Source organism: Coturnix japonica, chromosome 3 (genome assembly GCF_054131305.1).
Source record: "Coturnix japonica strain WE chromosome 3, WE-NBRP24, whole genome shotgun sequence".
NCBI classification, from domain to species: Eukaryota; Metazoa; Chordata; class Aves; order Galliformes; family Phasianidae; genus Coturnix; species Coturnix japonica.
The window spans coordinates 101,554,752-101,575,499 of NC_140665.1; the positions used below are offsets into that span (position 1 = coordinate 101,554,752).

At 42.1% G+C, this 20,748-nt stretch overlaps 1 protein-coding gene across 15 annotated transcripts in view; it reads left to right on the forward strand.

Annotated features, from left to right (window-relative positions):
• Nucleotides 1-20,748, forward strand: part of PKHD1 (PKHD1 ciliary IPT domain containing fibrocystin/polyductin) — a 192,379-nt gene that overhangs the window by 73,695 nt on the left and 97,936 nt on the right. For all 15 annotated transcript variants that reach the window (XM_085544296.1, XM_085544302.1, XM_085544303.1 and 12 more), the window contains 10 exons: nt 1,684-1,891; nt 2,920-3,077; nt 4,625-4,819; nt 5,804-5,929; nt 8,128-8,261; nt 14,100-14,212; nt 14,923-15,022; nt 15,728-15,862; nt 18,479-18,614; nt 20,193-20,439. In XM_085544296.1, coding sequence (XP_085400422.1) covers nt 1,684-1,891; nt 2,920-3,077; nt 4,625-4,819; nt 5,804-5,929; nt 8,128-8,261; nt 14,100-14,212; nt 14,923-15,022; nt 15,728-15,862; nt 18,479-18,614; nt 20,193-20,439 — 1,552 coding nt within the window. The remainder of the gene's footprint in view (nt 1-1,683; nt 1,892-2,919; nt 3,078-4,624; nt 4,820-5,803; nt 5,930-8,127; nt 8,262-14,099; nt 14,213-14,922; nt 15,023-15,727; nt 15,863-18,478; nt 18,615-20,192; nt 20,440-20,748) is intronic.

The window sequence follows — 20,748 nt, forward strand, 5'->3', positions numbered from 1 at the left end:
CTGCTCTTTGTGCAGAGAGGAAAAAATGTGCTACCTTTTGTTTCTTTGAAACTTGCATTCTTTGTATAGTGGCATAAATCCTCCGACAGCGTACAGCTCTCCTTGAATTGATTACTACTTTACTGACTCCTCTTACATCTGCTCAAGGAGCCATTAGGACTTTATGGGAAGGATGGGATATTCTCTGAATATTCTCTGATATTCTCTTCTATCTCAGGTGGTGATGGCATATAAGTGTGAGTTAATTTAAAAAGATACAGTAAAACTATTTCAGCGTGATTGATTGGTAGGCCTCTCCTATGGAACATCTTCAGTTAATATATAAGAAGCGCTTACAATCCCAGCATGTTTGATGGAAGGGAGATGAGTGCTTTCCTCAAGATGATCAGAAAGGGTCATCAAGGAGTTGCCTTTCAAAGCATTATAACTTATGGCTGTTGATCAGACAGTGATGTGTGGCAAATAGAACAGCTGTTGTGCTGAAAAGTGGCTGTTTTTTCTCACTCCTTATTTGATTTCACACATTCTCACTACTTTAAATATCCTATCTCACTACTTAAAATATTCTACCTCTTCCCTTTGAGTCACTATCCTCCAAGTCTTTATACTTCAGTCTAACACTGGACTGAAAGAAAGGATATATGGAAAATCTGCTTAGCTGTAAGTGGAGAAATTCCAATTCTACTTGAAGAAAAAGGAAAAATAGTCAACTAGAGATATCTCAGCTGCGTTTAGATGCGCATCACCTTGTTGACACATAGAACAGGTACTCAGAAATTCTTTAGGTTCACTGAGTGTGAAGACTTAGATTCTTCTCCTCATTCTTCTGTGAATTCCTTGACTTGGGGTGCTACCCCTTATTTCCACCTTCATTAAAGAAAGAGGAATTGGGACACTAGAGTGAAAGCAACCAGAACATGAAACAGGAAACACAGAGAGAGAGAATCTTGCTTAAAATAATTTGAAAATGATTTATTGGATGCAACCTCTACCCTTAGTGATTTCTGGTGTTATTACTTTTCTATAGTACAACCAGGGAGGACAGTAACTTGCTGAGGGCTAAAGGTAAATTATTGCAAAGGAGGGAAGGAAAAAATATACTGAAGGAGAATGTATGAGGCTCATGCTTTCTCCCTTGATGGTGTTCAGTGTGTTGGATCTCACTGGAACAATCTGTTCCAAAGCCTGCTAGGTAAGAGTTAAAGCAAATCTCATGAAACAAAGAAGGGAGGTTAAAATGTCAGGAAGTTTCATTGCTGGGGCTTGTTGTGCCCAAGTTTGGTAGAGTGTCCAGTGAAGACGAGGAGATTTGGGAATCTGCAGTTATTACCTTCCTGTTGTCTTTCAAGTCTGGTTTATGGTTGCTGACCTCTCTATCTCCCACAGTGCAGGGGGCTTTTCTTCACCCATCTTCAGTGAGTCTCGGAAGTTCTTAGAAGCAGTGATACTCATCTTTCACTGTGCACTTCTGTGAATGCAAGTTATTTGTAAGCCCTGACTCATTGCATCTCATTCTGGGTACCTGACAGAGGACTCTGATAATTTGAAGATCCAAGTGAAGCAGTGTTTTCTAAGAAGGCAAATCCCTTCTCTGTTTTGTTTTTTAATATATATGTATATATATTGAGTTTTACATCTGTTTTTTTTTTTTTTTTCCTTTTTTCTTTTTTTTTTTTTTTCCAGGCTGGGTGCCCAAAGTAACTTTTACTTACTTGAATTCATCAGCTCTTGCTAACGACATACGATTAGTACTCCAAGAAACTGTTGATTGGGAACCTGGTGATGAAATCGTGGTTGGAGGGACAGGTCTTGGAGATGCACAGCAGCAAGAAGAAGTGGCCATTATTGAGTCTATAAATAACACCGAGCTCTACCTTAGGTCACCACTCAGGTATCTTTTCAAGGGGAGGGGGGATTTCAGTAGCAGAAATTGAAACCAGGAGAAAATGTGGTCTGGGTGAGGATTTGCAGTTTCCAGTGGGACTTAGTAACTATGCATAAGTCCTTTTAACAGAAGTGGTCGGAGATGTTTCAGTTCTTTGCTCACCTCAAAGCTAGTAGACAATAAATATTGAGTGCATCTGACGATGTGGTTCTAGGGGACACGCTTTAATGGGTTATTTTGGTATTAGGTGAATGGTTGGACTAGATGATCTTTCAATGTCTTTTCCAAGCTTAATTATTCCATGTATCTGTATCATAACCACGGACTCAGAGACCTCTGAATCAGAAAACACCAATGGCCAGTCCAGTCGAGTGGCCTTAGAATAGAATTGGCTAAGAATTTTCCTGCAAAGTTACTTGAGTAATTGCTTTTATTTTTATTTTTATTTTTATTTTTCCGCAGATTTTGTTAAAAAAAAAATCCTTCTTTACTGAATTGCTGAAGTTAATTAACAAAACACTCAAAGTGAATTACTTCAGTTTGGAAATACTGCTTCTTTGTTTCTACTGAATGTTAGTTCAGCTGTTTATGCGCTCTTCATTTTCTATGCATGGAGGCCTTGGCCAAACTATGCTTCTTGCATTGTAACTTGGAGCCTCAGTGTTGAAATATCTTCTCTATGCTGATGGCAGCATAACTCCAGTACCCAGGAAGGCCAATGGTATCATTTCCTTATAAAAGTATTTGGGGCTTGAGGAAGAAAATAGTGACAGTTTGTTATTGGAAGATGAAGGCAATTCAAATGCTGAAATATTTTGTTGTATATGTACCAAATGTAAAGAGAGTTTGTCAAGCTGTGAGACAAGATGAAAATGAATGTCAACCAAGGAAAAATATATCTGCTGACATAATATATAGAGGTAATTCTTGATGTCAGTAGTTAGAAGGGGATTGAAGTTGGATTTGAATGGTTGAGGTCAACATCATTTCTGCCATCTGTCAGCTGCATTTGTACCTTTGTTGTCTTTCCCTAGGTACTCCCACAACGTTGGAGAGGAAAGGGTGAATGGCCAAAGCCTGCCTCTGACTGCTGTGGTGGCACTGCTTAGCAGAAGGGTTGTTGTTCAAGGGGATATCACGAAGGAGAGGATCTCCCATGTCAGACAGTGTGCAGAAGCAGGTGACACAAGAGGTGAGGAGGTCTTGAGAGGTACTCAAGAGTAAAATTTCTTCTCTAAAATCACTTTGTGGTGTCACTGTGTGTTAGAAATATTTCTTAATAGAGTAAAGTGGAGACATATCAGTGCCAGGAAAGCAATTTTATTTTTCCAAATATCATTTGACATTGAAGTATGAAGTCTTGGGAGTTGAAGTGCATTTCATTGTAATATCTCAGATGTGTTATTTTCACATTATTGTTTCAAGCCATCTTGGGAAAGACCCTTTAGTTTTGCTTGAGCCTAAGGGTATAGCAAAGAAAGTATCTTCTGAAAACATATTTCAGTGTACATAATATATTAAATTTTTAATTGTGTTTACTATTTAGAAACTTTTGGAAGAAAGAAAAACAAAGCACCCTGATGCTTATTGTACTCTGTAGTGTAAAAAATTATGATGTTATTTGGGGATCCCAAGGAAGAAAACCAGGTGACGGCTTCTTGTAGCATTTAGTAGCAGTGGTGAAACAATAGGTATCTCAGTTCTCCTTCGGTTTTATGTTTGTAAGGCACAGTGAAGTTTGACGGATGGCTTCCTGATTTACACCTGCAGGTGAGGAAATGCAGTCCGACACAGCGATTATAATTTAAGGAGAGTTAGGTTATCTGGCAACCCAGGTATAAGGCTCCCTTTAAAAATAAAATGCCTTGGGCATTCAGACTGTGACACAAGACTTCATTTGATATCCAGCAGCCAACTGCTTATATTACTCATGGATTTATGGTCCATTTTGTGTGGAACTCATAAATATAGTCTCTGAAATGTGCTAACTGTTTGAGGTTTTTATTTGCATTAAAGTATAGGAGGATTTCTCAGAGGAGTCACCAGAAGATGAGTGGGCAGTGTTTCTTGTGGTTAATTTACCATCTTTAAAAGAAAAATGAGCATTGCTGAGTGTAAGCAGGACTGATTTACACATTCATAGCCTGAATCCCCTTGAACCAAAATATCGTGAGCACAGACCTGGGGAAAGGACACCTTTGAGGAATGTCGATTCCTTCCGCAGCCCTATCATCTCCTTTCCTTATCTTCTGACTGTGGGTACGAACGTTTCCTCACATGTCTGTGGGGGCAGTTGGGAGGGAGAGGGTTTTAAAGACATTTCAAAATGTTCTCATTTCAGCTCAGTTCAGTACAGCCGTGCCCAATCCCCTTTTCAAGAGCCTCACCCAAGGTAAATCAATGTCAAATCCATCATCCCTGTGCATAGGCCTATTTAAAATTGAACACAAGGAACTTTCCTAAGCATAAAACTAGCACAGCTTCCTGCTGGTTTTAATACACCTTCCTCTAAAAAAGTCCAGACTCTGAGGTGAGAAATTGTGGAGGTACTTAGGGGGAGTATCGTGCAAGCTTGCCTGTGGCTATTTGTCTTTGGGCATGTGTTTAAGGTCGCTGCTGGATACAGGGGTTCTCAGAGTCAGTGTGATGGGGCCTCGTGAGATGCCTCAAAGGGCTCTGCATGTCCCACTGTCACAGCAGAGATGTGAAACTGATAGCTCCTACTGGGTTATTTTCCAGGTGGCTCCCGGTGTCTGTACAAGCGAAGTGAGAGGCAGCTGGGGTCTCGGGACATGGGAGCTGTCATCGTAGTGGAAGCCTTCCAGGGAGCAATGAGTCAGCTGCAGGTGGAGGGGGTCCAGTTCCGCCACATGGGACAAGCGTTTCAGCAGCACCGCAGTGCCCTGACAGTTGCTGGCAATGCATGGATGGCAGGTGAGGCAGCTGCTCTGGAGATGAGCCCAAACTATCTCACATATCCACCTGTCCAGCTGGGAAAGATATTCTCAAAACCCTGCTTAGCTCAGGACTCACTTAACACCGTAGGGCTGTAAAGGTGAGAAAAGTAAGAAAGCTTCAGCTGTAGACTAAGCCCAAGTGACACTTGATGTAGTCCTTTAAATTGTTTTAGTTCCTTTGTGATTTTTGACAGCTCCTTTCTAAATAGCATTCCATGTTTATGGTACGTCTCCGAGTCACTGTGCTGCTTCTAGCTCTGGAAATGAAAGCCATAACATACCATGAGCGAGCCCTGAGCTGACTCAGGGATGTTCCATAGCATAAACCAATGTTTAGTTATATCACTTGAAAGTTAAGGAATGCTTATTTTGACTGAGTCATTGGTAAGCACAAAATCAATCTCTGTGGAAGTGGCAATGAGGTCTCTGAAGACTGGTGGAGATGGGAGCGAGTTAGATGGGCTCAAATGTTTGAAAGGTTCTGGATTGGACCTTCCCCTACAGTTAACCCACAGCTTTGTCTTCCCTATGCCAGCTTCATCATTTAATGATGATCTAGGCTTCCTGGTGTCAGAAGGCAGCCCTGGCCATGATTCTGGAGTACATTAAGGTGGTCATCGTGCCTGGCTACACAAGGTGTATAAGATATCTTCCCTTCTGATACATTCCTCCTTTCGTTCAGTCCCACTTCAATCCCCCAGTTTCCTCAGCACATAATGTAGTTAGTTCACTTATATGATCCTTTCATTTGGATCTCCTCCTCCCGCATAATATGAGATGCCTCAAATAGCCTGTTTCAATGCTTTCTCCTCTACTGCAACTATCTCAGCAATGCCCACTTGTTGACAAAGATGAACAAATTTCAGCTTCAACTGGTCAGTCTCATGGAAGCAAAAAGGATTAACTGCACAGCATCAAAGAAGGAGCTAATATAAAATTCTCCAAGCTCTTTTCTTTTCAGACTCTTACATACGTGGCTGCTCTCTTTTGGACTCCTTTGGCCAAGGACTCCATCTGACTGGGATCTCAAACCTTACTGTAGACAGTAATGTCTTCTTTAACATTTCAGGACATGGGCTTCTGCTGGGTAAGTGAAGCAGGAAAGTATCTGTCCTACATGTAATAGCAATGTTTGCTGATGATCATTTACTTGAAAATGTCTTTGGAGGAAAGGATCCTTAATGTCACCCTCATGATTTTAATCACGTCTTCCAAATTTTCGCTTACTAGTGAATCTGGAGAAAATCTCTCAATATTCCCCATGCAACTCCTAGCAGCTACTTCTGTTTGGCCATATTCTCTGTGTTTCTTCAAGTCAGTCTTTGCTTGCTCTGTATCCTTTTATTTCACTGAATACAAATGGAAAAGAATTTCTTTTTAAGGAATTGATGTATCTCTGTGTGGAAGAGCACCATTATGCAATATTTAAGACCCCAGTTCAGTGAGGCATTTAAGAACATACTTACCTTTAACTCCAGTCATTTGACATCAAAGATAATGGAGTGAAAGCATATGTTAAAAGTTAAGCAGAGGATTTAGCACTTAAATAAATTGGAGCTTGGAGCAACAGAACTGTTAAACAACAAAATATTTCTCTGTACTAACTGTCAGGAGCCTGACTTGCAGCATCTTCTGCTGGGATCTCACGTTGCCCAAATCCCTAAAGATGCAGCTTGATTTTTGTTTTCTGTCAGAAACAGGATAAAAAATGACCAATTTCAGGATAAACAGAGGTTTAAAAAGAGCCTTCAGTCCTGATCCTGCAGTTCCACACACACAGAGAGTCCCTACGCTCAATCCCATATATAAATATAATAGGATCACAATTTAAACAGAGGAGACCCATAAAAGAAGAGCTACTGTAAACATCTTGCAGAAGACGGGTGCTGGTGCAGAGAGGTGTGGTGACTTAATCACACACAGCTCCTGTGGCCATGGGAAGCAGAATGACATCTCCATCCTGCCAGTCTGCCATGGCTCACTTGTGTTAGGACACACATCTGACTTAAAGGACTCTGGGCTGAGCTGAACATTTCCTCTGAAGTTTCAGCCTGAATACACCTTATCCTCAAGATGTCTTTAATGGCTTCACTACCAGCAGCTCCAGAGGGCCTGATGGATGAATTTATATATCATTTTGTTGCCTGTGAAGGAATATTTATTATAGCCGGCTGTTTGCAGCTCCAGAATTTGTCTCCCTCGGTGATTTCATCTAAAACCCTTATTTTCAGGGGTTTTGCAAGACAGTCATAAAAAGTCGCTCTGGGCTTGGAGTTAATTGACATACCAGGGCTCAGCTTGGAAGCCCAAACCTTTTTTGCCACCTCACAAAACTGCATGGCTGTGAAAAGGACTGCTTTAGGACCCCGCTTATGCTCTGGTAGTAGCATTGTTTGTAGTAAGCACAACCTGAAAAGGAAATATTTCCTAAATGGATATTGTTCAAAGATGTAGAGAGGCTCAGAGGACTGAGAAAGACTGAAAATGATTACTCCCTTCCCCTGGACAAAATCCCTTACGTACTTCTGTTGTGTACATTCTTTGTGCCTGAAACATTTTGGGTTTTATTTTGTTTTTAATATTCATAATGTCGGACAAATCTTGGTGAGATCATTAATGGAGTTGATATCAGTGTTGGCAGTTGGACTGGATAATCTTAGAAGAACCCTTCCAACAGAACCGTTCTATTTTATCTTGCTTGTGGCCTTGAGGTTTAGATTAGACATAAGAAGGAACTTTTTCACTCAGAGAGTGGTCAGGCACTGGAATGGCTGCCCAGGGAGGTGGTGGAATCGTCATCTCTATCAGTGTTCAAGAGGTGTCTGGATGAGGAGCTACAAGATATGGTTTAGTGGTTTGTTGTAGCTACAGTGATGGGAGGACAGCTGGACTAGATGATCTTGTAGGTCCTTTCCAACCTTGTGATTCTAAGATTCTATGATTCTTCTGGCATTTCCGAAGCACATAGTCTTCCCCTTCCCATTGCTGGGTTTAGCCATGGCAGTCTTTGAATGTCACAGCCGTTTTCTGCCATGTGTTAAACACAGATTTCTAAGCACTTTTGAGACCATGATGTACCCAGGGGCAGTCACACAAAGCTGATTCTCAGATGCCCCACGCAAACAAAGCAGGCAAGTTTTCTGATGTGTACTTTTCTCTATTTATTATCACAGAATTGTAGAATGGTTGGGTTGGAAGAGACCCCAAAGATCAACAAGCTCCAGCCCTCCTGCTACAGGCAGGGCCACCAACCTCCACATCTAATACTAGTATTTTATTTTTAAGGAAGTGGCCTGGAGAAGGAGAATAGAATCAGAAATAACATAGTGATTGGCCTTTCTGCAGCGAATGGTTTATCCAACATTGAGACTCTGTCACCAGCAGGGATCTACATCAGAGCTCCTGCCAACCACATTGAGGTAAGAGGTTCAGGTATAAAACATAGCATTTCTGTTCATAAATATCAGAAAATTATGGAACTTTCACCTTACCTTCTCTACAGCTCACTGAGAGGAGGTTGTGGTGAGGCAGGCGTTGGCCTCTTCTCCCAGGTGGCAGCAATAGGGTGAGGGGTGATGGCCTCAAGTTGTGCCAGGAGATGGTGAGGTTGGATCTTAGAAAAATTACTTCTCAGGAGGAGTGGTGATGCATTGGAAGAGGCTGCCCAGGGAGATGGTGGGGTCAGCACCCTGGAGGTGTTTAGGGAGAGGGTAGGTGTAGTCCTAAGGGGCATGGTTAGTGGACAGTACTGGGGATAGGTGGATGATTGGACAGGATAATCTTCATGGTCTTTTCCAACCTTAATGATTCTATGACTCTGTGATTGTGTGCGCAATATTTGTTTCTTGGATGACCCTTCAGTGACCATGCTTGTAACTGAGATACTGAAATGAACATATTACAAACCTGATAATATTCTTGAACAAATTTATGGTTATTGAAAATTATGATGCATTTGATTGGAGTGAACCAGTAGTTTTTGGTGTTGTTCTTTTTTACCTTAGGATACTTTTTAAAATTTTATTTTAATTTCTTTGACTCTGTGATTCCTAGAAAAAAATGGATTAAATAAAATGTTTAGGAACAGACCCTCTAGTTCTTTTTTCTACTTCTGTCAATATAATTAAAAGGTCAATTTTAATGGACTGAAGAGAAACATAGTAAAATTCAGCGGTATCAAATGCAGCCTTGCCTGGTTTTAATATGACAGCTTGTGCAGAGTCTGAGGTTTCCATTCCAGGCTAAGGAGGAGAATGCTTTCCTTTTCCCATGAAAACAACATTGATTTTAAAAGCAGGTAAGTTTCGTTGGTCCAAATAGTGACAACACATAGAAATTGTAAGCAGCTTTCTGACTAGCAGCTTTCCCACCACAAAGTTGGGCTCAGTATCTTTTCACTGGCCAATTCGGAGATGTTTTCTTTTAATTCTGTGGAGAAAAAAGAAAAAAAAAAAAAGAACATTTTAAAGTGATTTCAAACAATTTTTCCTTTTCAACTATTTCAAGTCTGGAATTTCATTGAAACTGACCTTTCTTAACACAGCTTCAGTTGTGACAAATGCACCTTTTCATTAAAAAAATCCTTCTGACCTGTCTTGTTGCTAACCCAACAGAAACCAAGCCAATTATTAAGCGTCTGTGAAGACCCAATCTCCCCCTGGGCTTCTGTTCCAGGAGGAAAGGATTGCATCTAAATTTGAAGGTGAAAAAGATATCAACACGTTTCCTACGTGAGTCTGAAGCCGGTAGTACTTAGGAAGAAGGAGAGGACTTTCCTGCAATTCCCTCGAGGGTGCATTTATCATTTTTAAGGCCATCAAATATGGTTAAAAAATACAACAACGAGGCAGAATCACATGAATTTCAGCTCCACTAAGCACAGTGCTGTGCTATCACGCACTGCCTTTCCCTGGAGCTGTCTGTTGGATTGCCAGTGGCTCAGCTTTTGCAAAGGATTGCTGCAATTAACTTTGTGGGTACGTGCGAACCGACTGTAGTTGAGTTTTCGGCACATTTGCTGAGCTCTCTCTGTTCATGTGTCTTCTGAGATGTGCCCAAAGCTGCATTTGTTGGTGTGCAGCCGAACATCAGGGTTCAGCCTGCTCTCCAAAGCTGTGTTACTCACAGCAGAATAGCAGATGGCCCTTGGAGGGTTGCTGATATACCTCAATGTCAGCAGTCCCTCGGTCTGGGCTATCTGAGGCCGTGCAGCAGCAGCAGTATTGGCTCTAAGGAAAATAGAAACAAATTGCTTAGCTTAAAATTATTATTAGGAGTGTTTACTGTTCTACAGTAAGTACAGTGTTCAGTAGAAGACATGGGAGGACGTGCGGTCTGTGGAGACCTCATTGCAGCCTTGCAGTATTTGGAGAGAGCTTATGAACAGGAAGGGGCTGACACAGTCTGATAATGATAGGACAAGGGGGGATGACTTTAAACTAAAAGGGAAGATTCAGGTTGGGTGTTAGGAGCACTTTGTTGAATCAGAGGTCGGTGATGACCTGGCACTGCTGCCCAGAGCTATGGGTGCCCCATCCCTGGAGGTGCCCAAAGGCCTTTCAAACAAATCCATTCTAGAATTCTTTCATTCTATGTGGATACTCAGAGAACCAGTCACAGTTTTTTGCAGTCAAATCAGCTTAGTCCAATGGACATTTCTTAGTATGATAATGCTCACTAAATCCAGAGAGTGCTGATCCAGCACCAGGATCATGGTGTACACAGATAGGCACTTTTTATCTTCTCAGATGGCTCACCAACTGCATATTGCTTTTTGGATAGCTATAATTTTAAGTGAACAGAGAGTTTCAAAGAATATAATGAACAAAATTCATCTTCAAACTGCCATGACATAGGATAGAAACTTGCCCTCTAGATTTCAGTGTTAGGATTTGTTTGTTTTGCTGTTTTATTTTATTTTATTTCTCAGATTTTTATCTTTAAATTCCTGCTTTTAAAATTACAGGTAAAGATTACAGCTAAAGTAGGCAGGGAGCTTGTGGTGCAGACTGTGTTACAGCCTCTGTATGTGGTGGGCTAAGCTTTCCACGGTGAGTGGAATAATGTTTTGATATCTGTTCAGTTTACTCGGGAGTCTAAATTTGCATCAGTAACTGAAGACCTGAAAGTTTTCTTGACAATCAGTGATCTCCTAAATGGTGCTGAAATCGGGACCCAGCAGTCACTCAAACCTGTGCCTAAAAAGATGTCTGGAGACCCAATTCCCACAGGTTTCCATTTGGCTTAAGCTCTTAAGTGCATTTGTGAATCAGGGTGTTGGATAAACCTTTGTACTCGTACAGCATCAATGCAGAATGGTTATGACAAGATGAATGATTTTGTTTTTAGATAAATTATGGAAGCCCTGGTTAGCATCTTTGAGTGATGTATGACACTTTCATTAGCAATCTGGTTTCTTGCCTTTTGAACTCCTATCAGCAAGAGGAACAGAAAAAGCCACTCTTTGATATTGGCTGTTTTGTCCGTGTAGAAAAAAACAGCATTTTACCTTCTTGCCCTTAAATCTCAGCACCAGCATACAGTGCCCATGCAAGCAGACCTGGCTGTAATAAAGACACACATTGAAGAGTGGGAAACAGCCTACCAGAATGATTGACTTCTCAGAGCGTTGACTGATGGCCGTGCTGTTCATGCATGATTTTGTTGCCCAGTGTTGCCCAACCCCACATTCCCTACCGTATCACAGAGGTGGGGCTGTATCTGTTTGGCATTGATTATAACCCACCATTTTGTTCTTACTTTTCTGGAGCTTTGTACAAGTCGTGTGTATGTTGAAGCAAGCCCACTGGGGACACTCCTTGCATCCAAGCAGGCTCTTAAATAGGGAGGAGTGGTGCTGGGCACACTCTCCAGAGCTTTTAGGGCACTTTTAAGGTCAACATTTTGAGCCCTGGTCATCTAAAAGAAATTGATGAAACATTTCCATTGGCAGGGCTGTACAGTTAAGAGACACTTTAAACGTCATCCACTTATTTTACTGACTTGCAGTGCATACCTCCAGGTATTTGGTATGCTCGGGGAGGTAATTTCTCTCTGGAATTTTGGTTGCATGGACATTCATAATATATTGACTTCCACAAAGAATTGATTTCCACACAAAATTCCCTCCTTGCCTAAAACCCCTGCCCTCCAGCCACTAGCTGGCTGAATAAATATGCAGTTCTTCCTTATGAATCATCTGCAGAACTCACGATTGGGGTCGCAAGTAAAGGATTCTGGAAATAATGTGACCGGACTGCAGAAGCATTTTGTTAAAGGGAAAGGGACTCTGGCTGCGCTATTGGAAAAAGCAGCAGCTTTACCAGGGGATGGAGAGATGTGCTTTGGTTATTGATATCTCTTTGTTGCTTGGCAGATGTCGGAAATCATGACTGCAGGGAGCACACTTGGAAGGGTCAGCACAAAGTAATTGGAATATGGAGGTCTTCCACCTCTGGGTCATCGGGTTTGGCTTTGACTTGGGCCATCAGGGACCAAAAAGCCTTTAATATTTTAACACTGTCCAGTGACCTCTGAAGTCAGCGAGTGTCAGCTCTTCTTGCAAGACGTTGTGAGAAAGCTCATCTTAGATTCCCGTTAGGGATCCCGATACCTCCAGAGAGCAATTAATGTTATCTAAGGGTAGACAAGATGACTTGCCCTCTGGACATGTCTCTGCCTTACTTAGTTCATGGAAAGGAAGCATACATTTACCAGCCTGGACCTTCAGCATCAAATTTGAGCAACACATTTGAGACAATAGAGAAGGATCAGGCCCAGATGTGCACATGGAAGCTTTTCTGTACAGACCCTATCCAACAACAGCTCAATTTGGCTGCTGTTCAGAATGAAGCAGTTAAGAGAAAGTTTTTGCTCTGGAGTAGAAAGAATCCTAACTTCCCATGTCTCCCCCTGCAAAAATGACTTGCGACAGACTCTGCAAGTCAGAAGCTCCCAACTATAAGGTCAGGAAGGCTGTATGTTCTCTCATTTTCTCATGTTTTGCAACAAACCCAACTCCATAATTTCTTCATTAGGTGAATTAATTAACAATAATTTATAACACATCTGGAAAGTTGAGGGACACTGTGTCCTTGTCTCTGGTTGGAGCAGAAATAGGAGTCCAAAGCACCCCTACACATCAGGGGTGACCAGCTTTGAGACTAGAAAAAAGGGAGCGTCAAGACCTTGGAATGAACTGATCCAACCAACCACCTGTGCCACCAAAAGGAACAGAAAAGGTGCTGGTAATGGGAGATTACTCACTGAAAGCACTGAAGCACTCATCTGCCATCCAGACAATCTTCCTTGATAGATTTGTTGCCTGCTGGGGACCCACACGTACAGTATCATGAGAAGGTTACCAAACATGGTAGAGCCATTCCCATTTTTATGTAGTGTTGAAGGAAGCTGCAACAAAGGTGTTGAGAATTATCAGAATCGTAGAATGATTTGTGTCGGAAGGGACCTTTAAGACCACCTTGTTCCAACCCCCTTCTATAGGTAGGGGCAACTCCTTTTACATCAGGTTACCCACAGCCCCATCCAGCCTGGCTGTGAGTACCTCCAGGGAGGGGGCATCCACAGCTTCTCTGGAAGAAGAGGCTTTATGTACCTCAGAAAGATGTTGAAGGAATTGGGAGTGCATGTGGTATTTTCCTATGCCTCCCAGTTGGAGACTGAGACCCAAAAAGGAGGTGAATGAGTTGCATGAATAATTGGCTGCGTGAATGGTGCTATGCTCAGGACTTTGTGATCTCAGATTCACCTTCGAGAGACTGGGCTCTTAACAGATGGAGAGATTGTGGGTAAAAATTAAGGACCAGACCAACGAAGGGCAGCTGGAGCCTGTTGATGAGTCATTGCTTCAGCTACAAGAAGCATTGCTCTTGCAAGCTGTCATTCAGGTGAAGGATATGACTTCCCAGATGTCTGCTAGGAAAGTAACATGGCATGTTGTAAGCAATCCAGAAGACTACTGGAGTGTGCTGAGGAAAACGTCTTGATCCAGGTATTAGTCAAACCAGCTGGAGGAGAAACATTACTGAACATGGTCCTCACCAGTGCAGACGAGCTCATTAAAGAGATTAAGATTGGTGAACACAAAACCAAGGTACCAGCTTCTGCCAACCAGACTTGACAGAACTATCCTTAACATCAGCTGGGATTGTCATTTATTTATTCATTTCTTTTTCTTCTACTTTATTTAGCAGAAGCTTGTGGGTATCTTTTTTACACTTGTATGTGTTTCTCTGCAGGGTAACACCGTGTGTGCTGCTGGGTATGGGTATTTCTTTCATCTGTCTCCTGAGGGACCATCCAAAATGCCTGTCCTGTCTTTCAGTGAGAACACAGCCCATTCCTGCACCAGGTATTAGGGGATCTTTGGTTAAACAAAATGCCTTGTCCCTTCCTTCAGGCTTTTGTTGCTGCTGGTATTTGTTTCTCAGTTGCCCTTTTAAGGGCTTTCTTTCTTCTTGTCTTGGCTCAGTAGCAGAGCGGAGCCTGTGATGGACCGGTATGTAGTTGAGGCTATTTTTCAGGATCTGACTGCAAGTGGTTTCCTAGTAGTTTCAATATATTCATTTCTTCTCCATTAACAAGCTCAATTTGTTAACTTGCTGTGCTTTCCTATGCTGTCAGCGAGCACCTCCATCTTACTCCCTTGTTTTAATGATTCTGATTTAGTTTATAGTGCCACATTTAGCACATTTCTTCATCAACCATTTAACAGCAGAGCACAGAAGCCTGTACTCGTGTGCTGAAATTAAAGCTAATTTTGAAGCATTCCAAACAGTTTGAGCAGAAAAGGATGGTATACAGGAGAACAAACAAACAGTTTTGTTCTTACACTCCTTTAACATGTATTGCAGGCCAACAGCAGAGTTATGATCCATGACTTGGAGTGGCATTGCTTACCTCTGGATGCTTTGTACAATAGCAGCGCGAATACTGAGCTCTTAAGAGTTTAGCTTTGATTAAGTAGGTTGAAATGGAGACTAAGAACAGGCCCAAAGATGCTGTTTTATGTCCAGTGTTATATACAAGTAAACTGTTCCCTTTGCTTTCTTTTCTAAACAGGTATGGGTTACTTGTGTACCCAGAATATTTGCCAGACAGCCCAAATGGCCCCGTTCAGTTCAACAGCTTCACAGTTTGGAGCAGCCAAGGTGGAGTCCAGGTGTGTTTGTCCCAGCTGTCCTCCAGGGTGCTCAGGAAGTGCTATTTCATCTCTATATCATCTCTGTAATGACTTTGTCTTTTCAGGCTGCAGTTAGGCTGCAGCTGCTGTAGAACTTCTCATACCTTTGTGTCCTTGCCCCTTGGCTGGAGGCCTCTGTTGTGGTAATGGTTTATGTGAGCTCTCCTTATAGTTCAGTGCAAACTTAGCATTACTATCACTGATAGCCCTGTTGTCCTATCTAACCTATCTAAGTACATTTGACACTACAGGACAGCCAAGAAGGTCCTCCCAGTGGATGTGAGGCAGTCAAAGAATCACAGAATCCTTAGAGTTGGAAGGGACCCTTCAAGTCCATCTGTCCCACTCCCTGCACTGAACAGGGACACCCACAGCTCCATCAGTGCTCAGAGCCCATCCAGCCTGACCTTGGCTGTCTGCAGGGATGGGGCACCACCGCCTCTCTGGGCAACCTGTACCAGTGCTTTACTACCCTTCTTGTAAACAACTTTCTATGTATATCCAGTTTAAATCTCTTAAAATAAGAAGATAAGGGAAATTTCTTAAACAAATAAATAAATATTACATCAAAACTTGTATCATTTTACACTCTCCCATTTTTCACTCTGCTTTTAGAAAAGCCTGGTTATAAACCATGCTTGTTTTTAATCATCCACTCTATTCCTTTATTATGTTTTTATACAGATTTTCAGTAGCAGCAACCTCAGACTCCAGAATTTCCGAATCTATGCTTGCATGGATTTTGGCATTGATATTATTGAAAGCCTGGGAAACACAGCTGTAGCTAATAGTGTTTTAATTGGACGCATTGGGCAAAAGGTAAGCACTGCAGTTGCACAAACTGTAAAATGGAAAAATAAAAGAGTAGTTGGAGGAACAGCCTCTGCTTATGTAAAGTTTGGCTTTTAAATTGGATGTAAGGAGAAATGAAGGCATAGATGCAGTTTCCGGATGAGTTTGAGAACTATGCAGGTTAGCTTAGTGATTGGAGAATGGAGAATCACAGAATCACAGAACGGCTTGGGTTTAAAAGGACCACAGTGCTCATCCAGTTCCTAATCCCTGCTATTTGCAGGGTCACCAAGCAGCAGCCCAGGCTGCCCAGAGCCACATCCAGCCTGGCCTTGAATGCCTGCAGGGATGGGGCATCCACAGCCTCCTTGGGCAACCTGTTCCAGTGCGTCACCACCCTCTGGGTGAAAAACTTCCTCCTAAGATCCAACCTCAACCTCCCCTATCTCAGTTTCAAACCATTCCCCCTTCTCCTATCACTGCCCAACCTCACAAACAGCCGTTCCCCCACCTGTTTATTTGCTACCTTCAAGTACTGCAAGGCCACAATGAGGTCTCCCTGGAGCCTTCTTTTCTCCAAGCTAAACAAGCCCAGTTCCCTCAACCTTTCTTCATAGGTGGAGAATGGTAGGTTTGATTTCTATTCTAGTCAATGTTCTGATTTTCTCCCTCATACCATCACTTGTTCTCTGAGATCACACAGTGCTGCTTATTTGAGAGTGGACAATGCCACCAGAATATAACCATTTTTAATGCAATAAATACAATCTTCTGTTCTTTCTGCAGGCAGCCAGACAAAGTCCTTTGGGTGCTACCAGCTTGTTAACAGATTAATAACACAGAAAATGATGAAATTTTAGGTACAGCTGGCCATGGCAGCATGTTTGCGATTTTGAGGTCTTTTTTTTTGTTTTTTTTTTTGCACTGCTCAGGTTTCTGCTTCTTTTTATGGATTTAATTTTCTCTCCGACCAGCAGAAAGGAGTTCTAAAGGAGTTTTCTTCAGAACCTTGCAGGAAGATATTTCTGCTGTAACTCTATTGAAGTGCATAGTTCAGACACAATCCTGGTCACTCTTGTCCAGTCCTGCAGCAGCCCAATGACACAGTGAATTTCTCTCAGGGATGAAAGAGTGGTGTCTTTGTTTTTGCTTTGCAGGATCCACGGTAGAACTCTGATGCTCTGCCTTGTTAAGAGATTTAGAGGCGCTCAGCTGTGCCTTGTTTCTTCCCACACCCCAGGGGGGTGATTATCTTTGATTATCTCATGATAAGAGCCTCCTTGTCATAATTTACATCTTAATTTATGTAATTCTCTCTTTAATAATGATGTCTCTTTAATATCAATTAAAACTTTATGACACTAATTTAATGGGAACAGTGGATATTTCTCTCTGCTCCCCTTTCAGTTTTTGAATGCGGTGCTTTAAACCATTGTGTTTTGGAAATATCAGGGCACTTCAGTGCTGGGGCTTTGATCAATTGACACATCATGAGCTGGGCCAGATCCTGAGTGGGGTTTGTAGAAAGGGAAAAGGGGAAAGATTTCAAGTAGCCTCTTCCATACTTTCATAGAGAAACTTAGTGCTGGTGTGGGGCTATTTGAGGGACAGCATCTCTTTTAGAAGCAGCAAGTTGATTTCTGCTTAGGAGTGATGTGGAAGGAGATGACACGAAGACCAGGACCACTATACCAGGTGTTTTACTCTCAGAGAAGTCTTGGAGATGCTGTCTCTTAATTACACTGAAGATAACACCACCCCTTTGAAGTGACAAACTGTTTCTGAAAGTCCTTTCCATTCTAAATTTTGCATTCTAGAGGATGCTTTCACTCTGCACTGATTGCTCCCTTGATTCTCTGTCATGACCTTTGTGAGTTTTTCTCCTAAACTGTCTACTGGCCTCAGAAATGGCATCACATGCTCCTGACAGCTTTCTTCTCCAGACTACCCCCTGGCTTTTGAATCCCAGCCTGTCTCCAGGATAAATGGGCAGGGAATGCACTCACCCCCTCTGTCATGGACCAGAGCCACCATGAAATCTAGTTTCTCTTTTGTGTTCCTCATCACTTGTGGTTTTGCTCTTCCTTTTCACGTGTTATGCTTTTTCCTGACTCTTGCTGATCTACTTCATTTCTAATTATTCTGATACACCCTGAATTCAACCAGAGCTTTGAAGAGAGTCTGGCTTAAATTCTGCCCACCCACCCCCAGTCACAGAAAGTATTTTATGTCTCAGCAGTCAGATTTTTATTGGAACATCAATTAGGATAATTGGCTTTATAAAGTATGGAAATCTCCTGTCTGCTGGGCAAGACAAGGTAAAGCAAAAGAGGCGGTATAGTGCCTTCTCCCTTGAGAAATCCAACTTTTCCTAGTAGCTAGACAGAGCAAGCAAAGCCACTGCTGCCCTGAAAGAAACACTATTGCATGCTGTATGTGGTGAATTAAACTGATATTATTTATAAAATTATTAGAAGTTGTGACACAATAGGTTGTATGTGTCCTTCAGTTAGCACACGCTACTCTGGAACCAGAGGCCTGAGTGCAGTCATCTTGTATTGCAGCTACTGCATGCTGAACTCATTAGGCTTGGACATCCACATGTTGACTTGTTTCCCAATGCTCTTCATTTCTTCATGGCAGGACAAGGCCTGTATGTCGGCAGGGCTGAAAACTCCCAAAAGATTCCAGCTGTTCATCTCCAACACAGCTTTCAGGAACTTTGATATGAGCACTTGCACGGCAATCAGGACCTGCTCTGACTGTTATCAAGGGCAGGGTGAGTATAACTTAGGCCTATTTAGCTGAGTTTGCACAGTCATTGCATTTCAGATTCATCTATTAAGACATTCTTAGCTTCCATAATCACTTATAGATGGTTCTGCTGAATCCTGGAATGAGTTCTGTGCAGTGATGAAGAATATCTATTTGGTCTTGGTCATCTTACCACTATGCTAGCTATAGGTAAGACAACCAGGACTAGGTCTTGAGTTACTTGTGTTTGTATTTGCCTTGTGTTTCCATGCAGTAAATCATTGCTCTCTATGCTTCACTTCCCCTGAGGGGCTATCAAGATAACAGGTCTTGCCCATTCACAAGGAGGCCATAGGATGGTGATACGTAGCTGCACGATGGATACTGTGCATGTTGTGCAGCTCACATGAACTGAGAAATCGTATCATATTGTGATATGTGTGACAACTATCAACCATTTCTCAATAATATTTAACCCTCTGCATTTTGCTGACTTCGCTGGACTGCTCTGCTTTATGTGCACTTAGGGTCAGGTTGCTAGTTAGCCAAATTATCTGCCCGTGAAATAGCTTCATCATTTAGTTGGAACCACATATCACTTGTGTTTTTGAGACAAAGGTGGCCTTATATTTGAACTGATTTCCTTTCCTCAGTGGAACTTAGGAATGGGTTTTTATACTCTTGACTTGTTGCGTCTTCATTTTGGGAGGTAACGTTGCAAGAGTGAGGATTTCTTAATAGCTATGACACATCCTTGCAGAATTTTACCAAGCTACTACCTCAGGCCAGCCTAAACCTTAGGTGAATTTGCCTAAGATAACGTATGTAAACTAAGCATCCTTTTGAGCTTTGAAGAAGTACCCAAAGGCTCTTTGAAGAGCGTTCCAACTGCAATTACCTCTTAAATATATTTATATATAAACGTATACTGCCCTACAATAACATAAGAGAGAAAAAGATTTCAGGAGCTGAGATCAAAGGACAGGAGGAATAGTAAAATCTGACTCAGAGAAGATGCAGTTGACAGTATGATAGGTAAATAGTAACCAAATGAGTCACATGGGCACTCATGCCAAAGCTGACTTGTTCTGCTCAACAGGGCAATAATTTTCTGTCGTTTCTGGAAATATTCATGTGTTCAAACACTTTCTGTGCTTTAGCCCACGTGAATATTCCTCTTTTCTGAATCTATCTGTGTTAACAGTAGAGAAAACATACCCCAGCCACACTTTTCAGCCAAGGCTTTGCTATGCATATGAACGTGCTATTTGCACACATACATAAGCAGCCCTTATCTCTGAATAAATTGTCTTATAAACAGAGCAGAAAGGATCTATAAGAATAGTTGTTTTGTGGACACTAACTTTTGGCAGTGAGACTTAAGAAAAGGTGTTTGGAGTCACTCAGGAGATGCTGGTAGATCAGACAACAAGATCCTGTCCAGAACGTGGCAAGCATCTCTTTTATTACTTTTATTTATTTATCCTTTTCCTGAATCCCACCTCTTGTTGCATCAGTAGCCATGCTTCCAAAGTGATGATAAAGCAAAGCTGATCTTTTTTTCTTCAGTCTTTGTTTCTAAACTGCTGTTTGTTCCTCCCAGGTGGTTTTACAGTGAGAGCTGAGCGTCTGACCTTCACCAACTCACCTTTCCAAGTGTCCTTCCCCTTTCCTCACGCTGCCATCCTTGAGGATCTCGATGGCTCCCTCACTGGGGAGGAAGGAAGTCGTCTTCTCCCTTCTACAGATATCCTCATGGCTTCATGCATGACCAGTGCCAATTTCAGTCGAGCTTTGGGTGGCAGTGTTTGCAGCAAGGACCTTGTTGTCCACCGTATGTCTCTTCACTTGTAAGTAAGAAAGCTACTTTTGAAAATTTGGCAATGGGTGTCACTTGCTGTGTTCTATGTTTGATTATATACATAAGGTGATTGCTGTGAGTGAGAGCTTGGTCTCTTCTCACTGGTTACAGGTGACAGGAAGAGGGGAAATGGCCTCAAGTTGTGCCAGGAGGGGTTTAGGTTGGATATTAGGAAAAACTTCTTTACAGAAAGGGTTGTTAAGCACTGGAATGGGCTCCCCAGGGAGGTGGTTGAGTCACCATCCCTGTATCTTTTCAAAAAGCATTTGTAAGTGGTGCTCAGTGATCTGATTTAGTG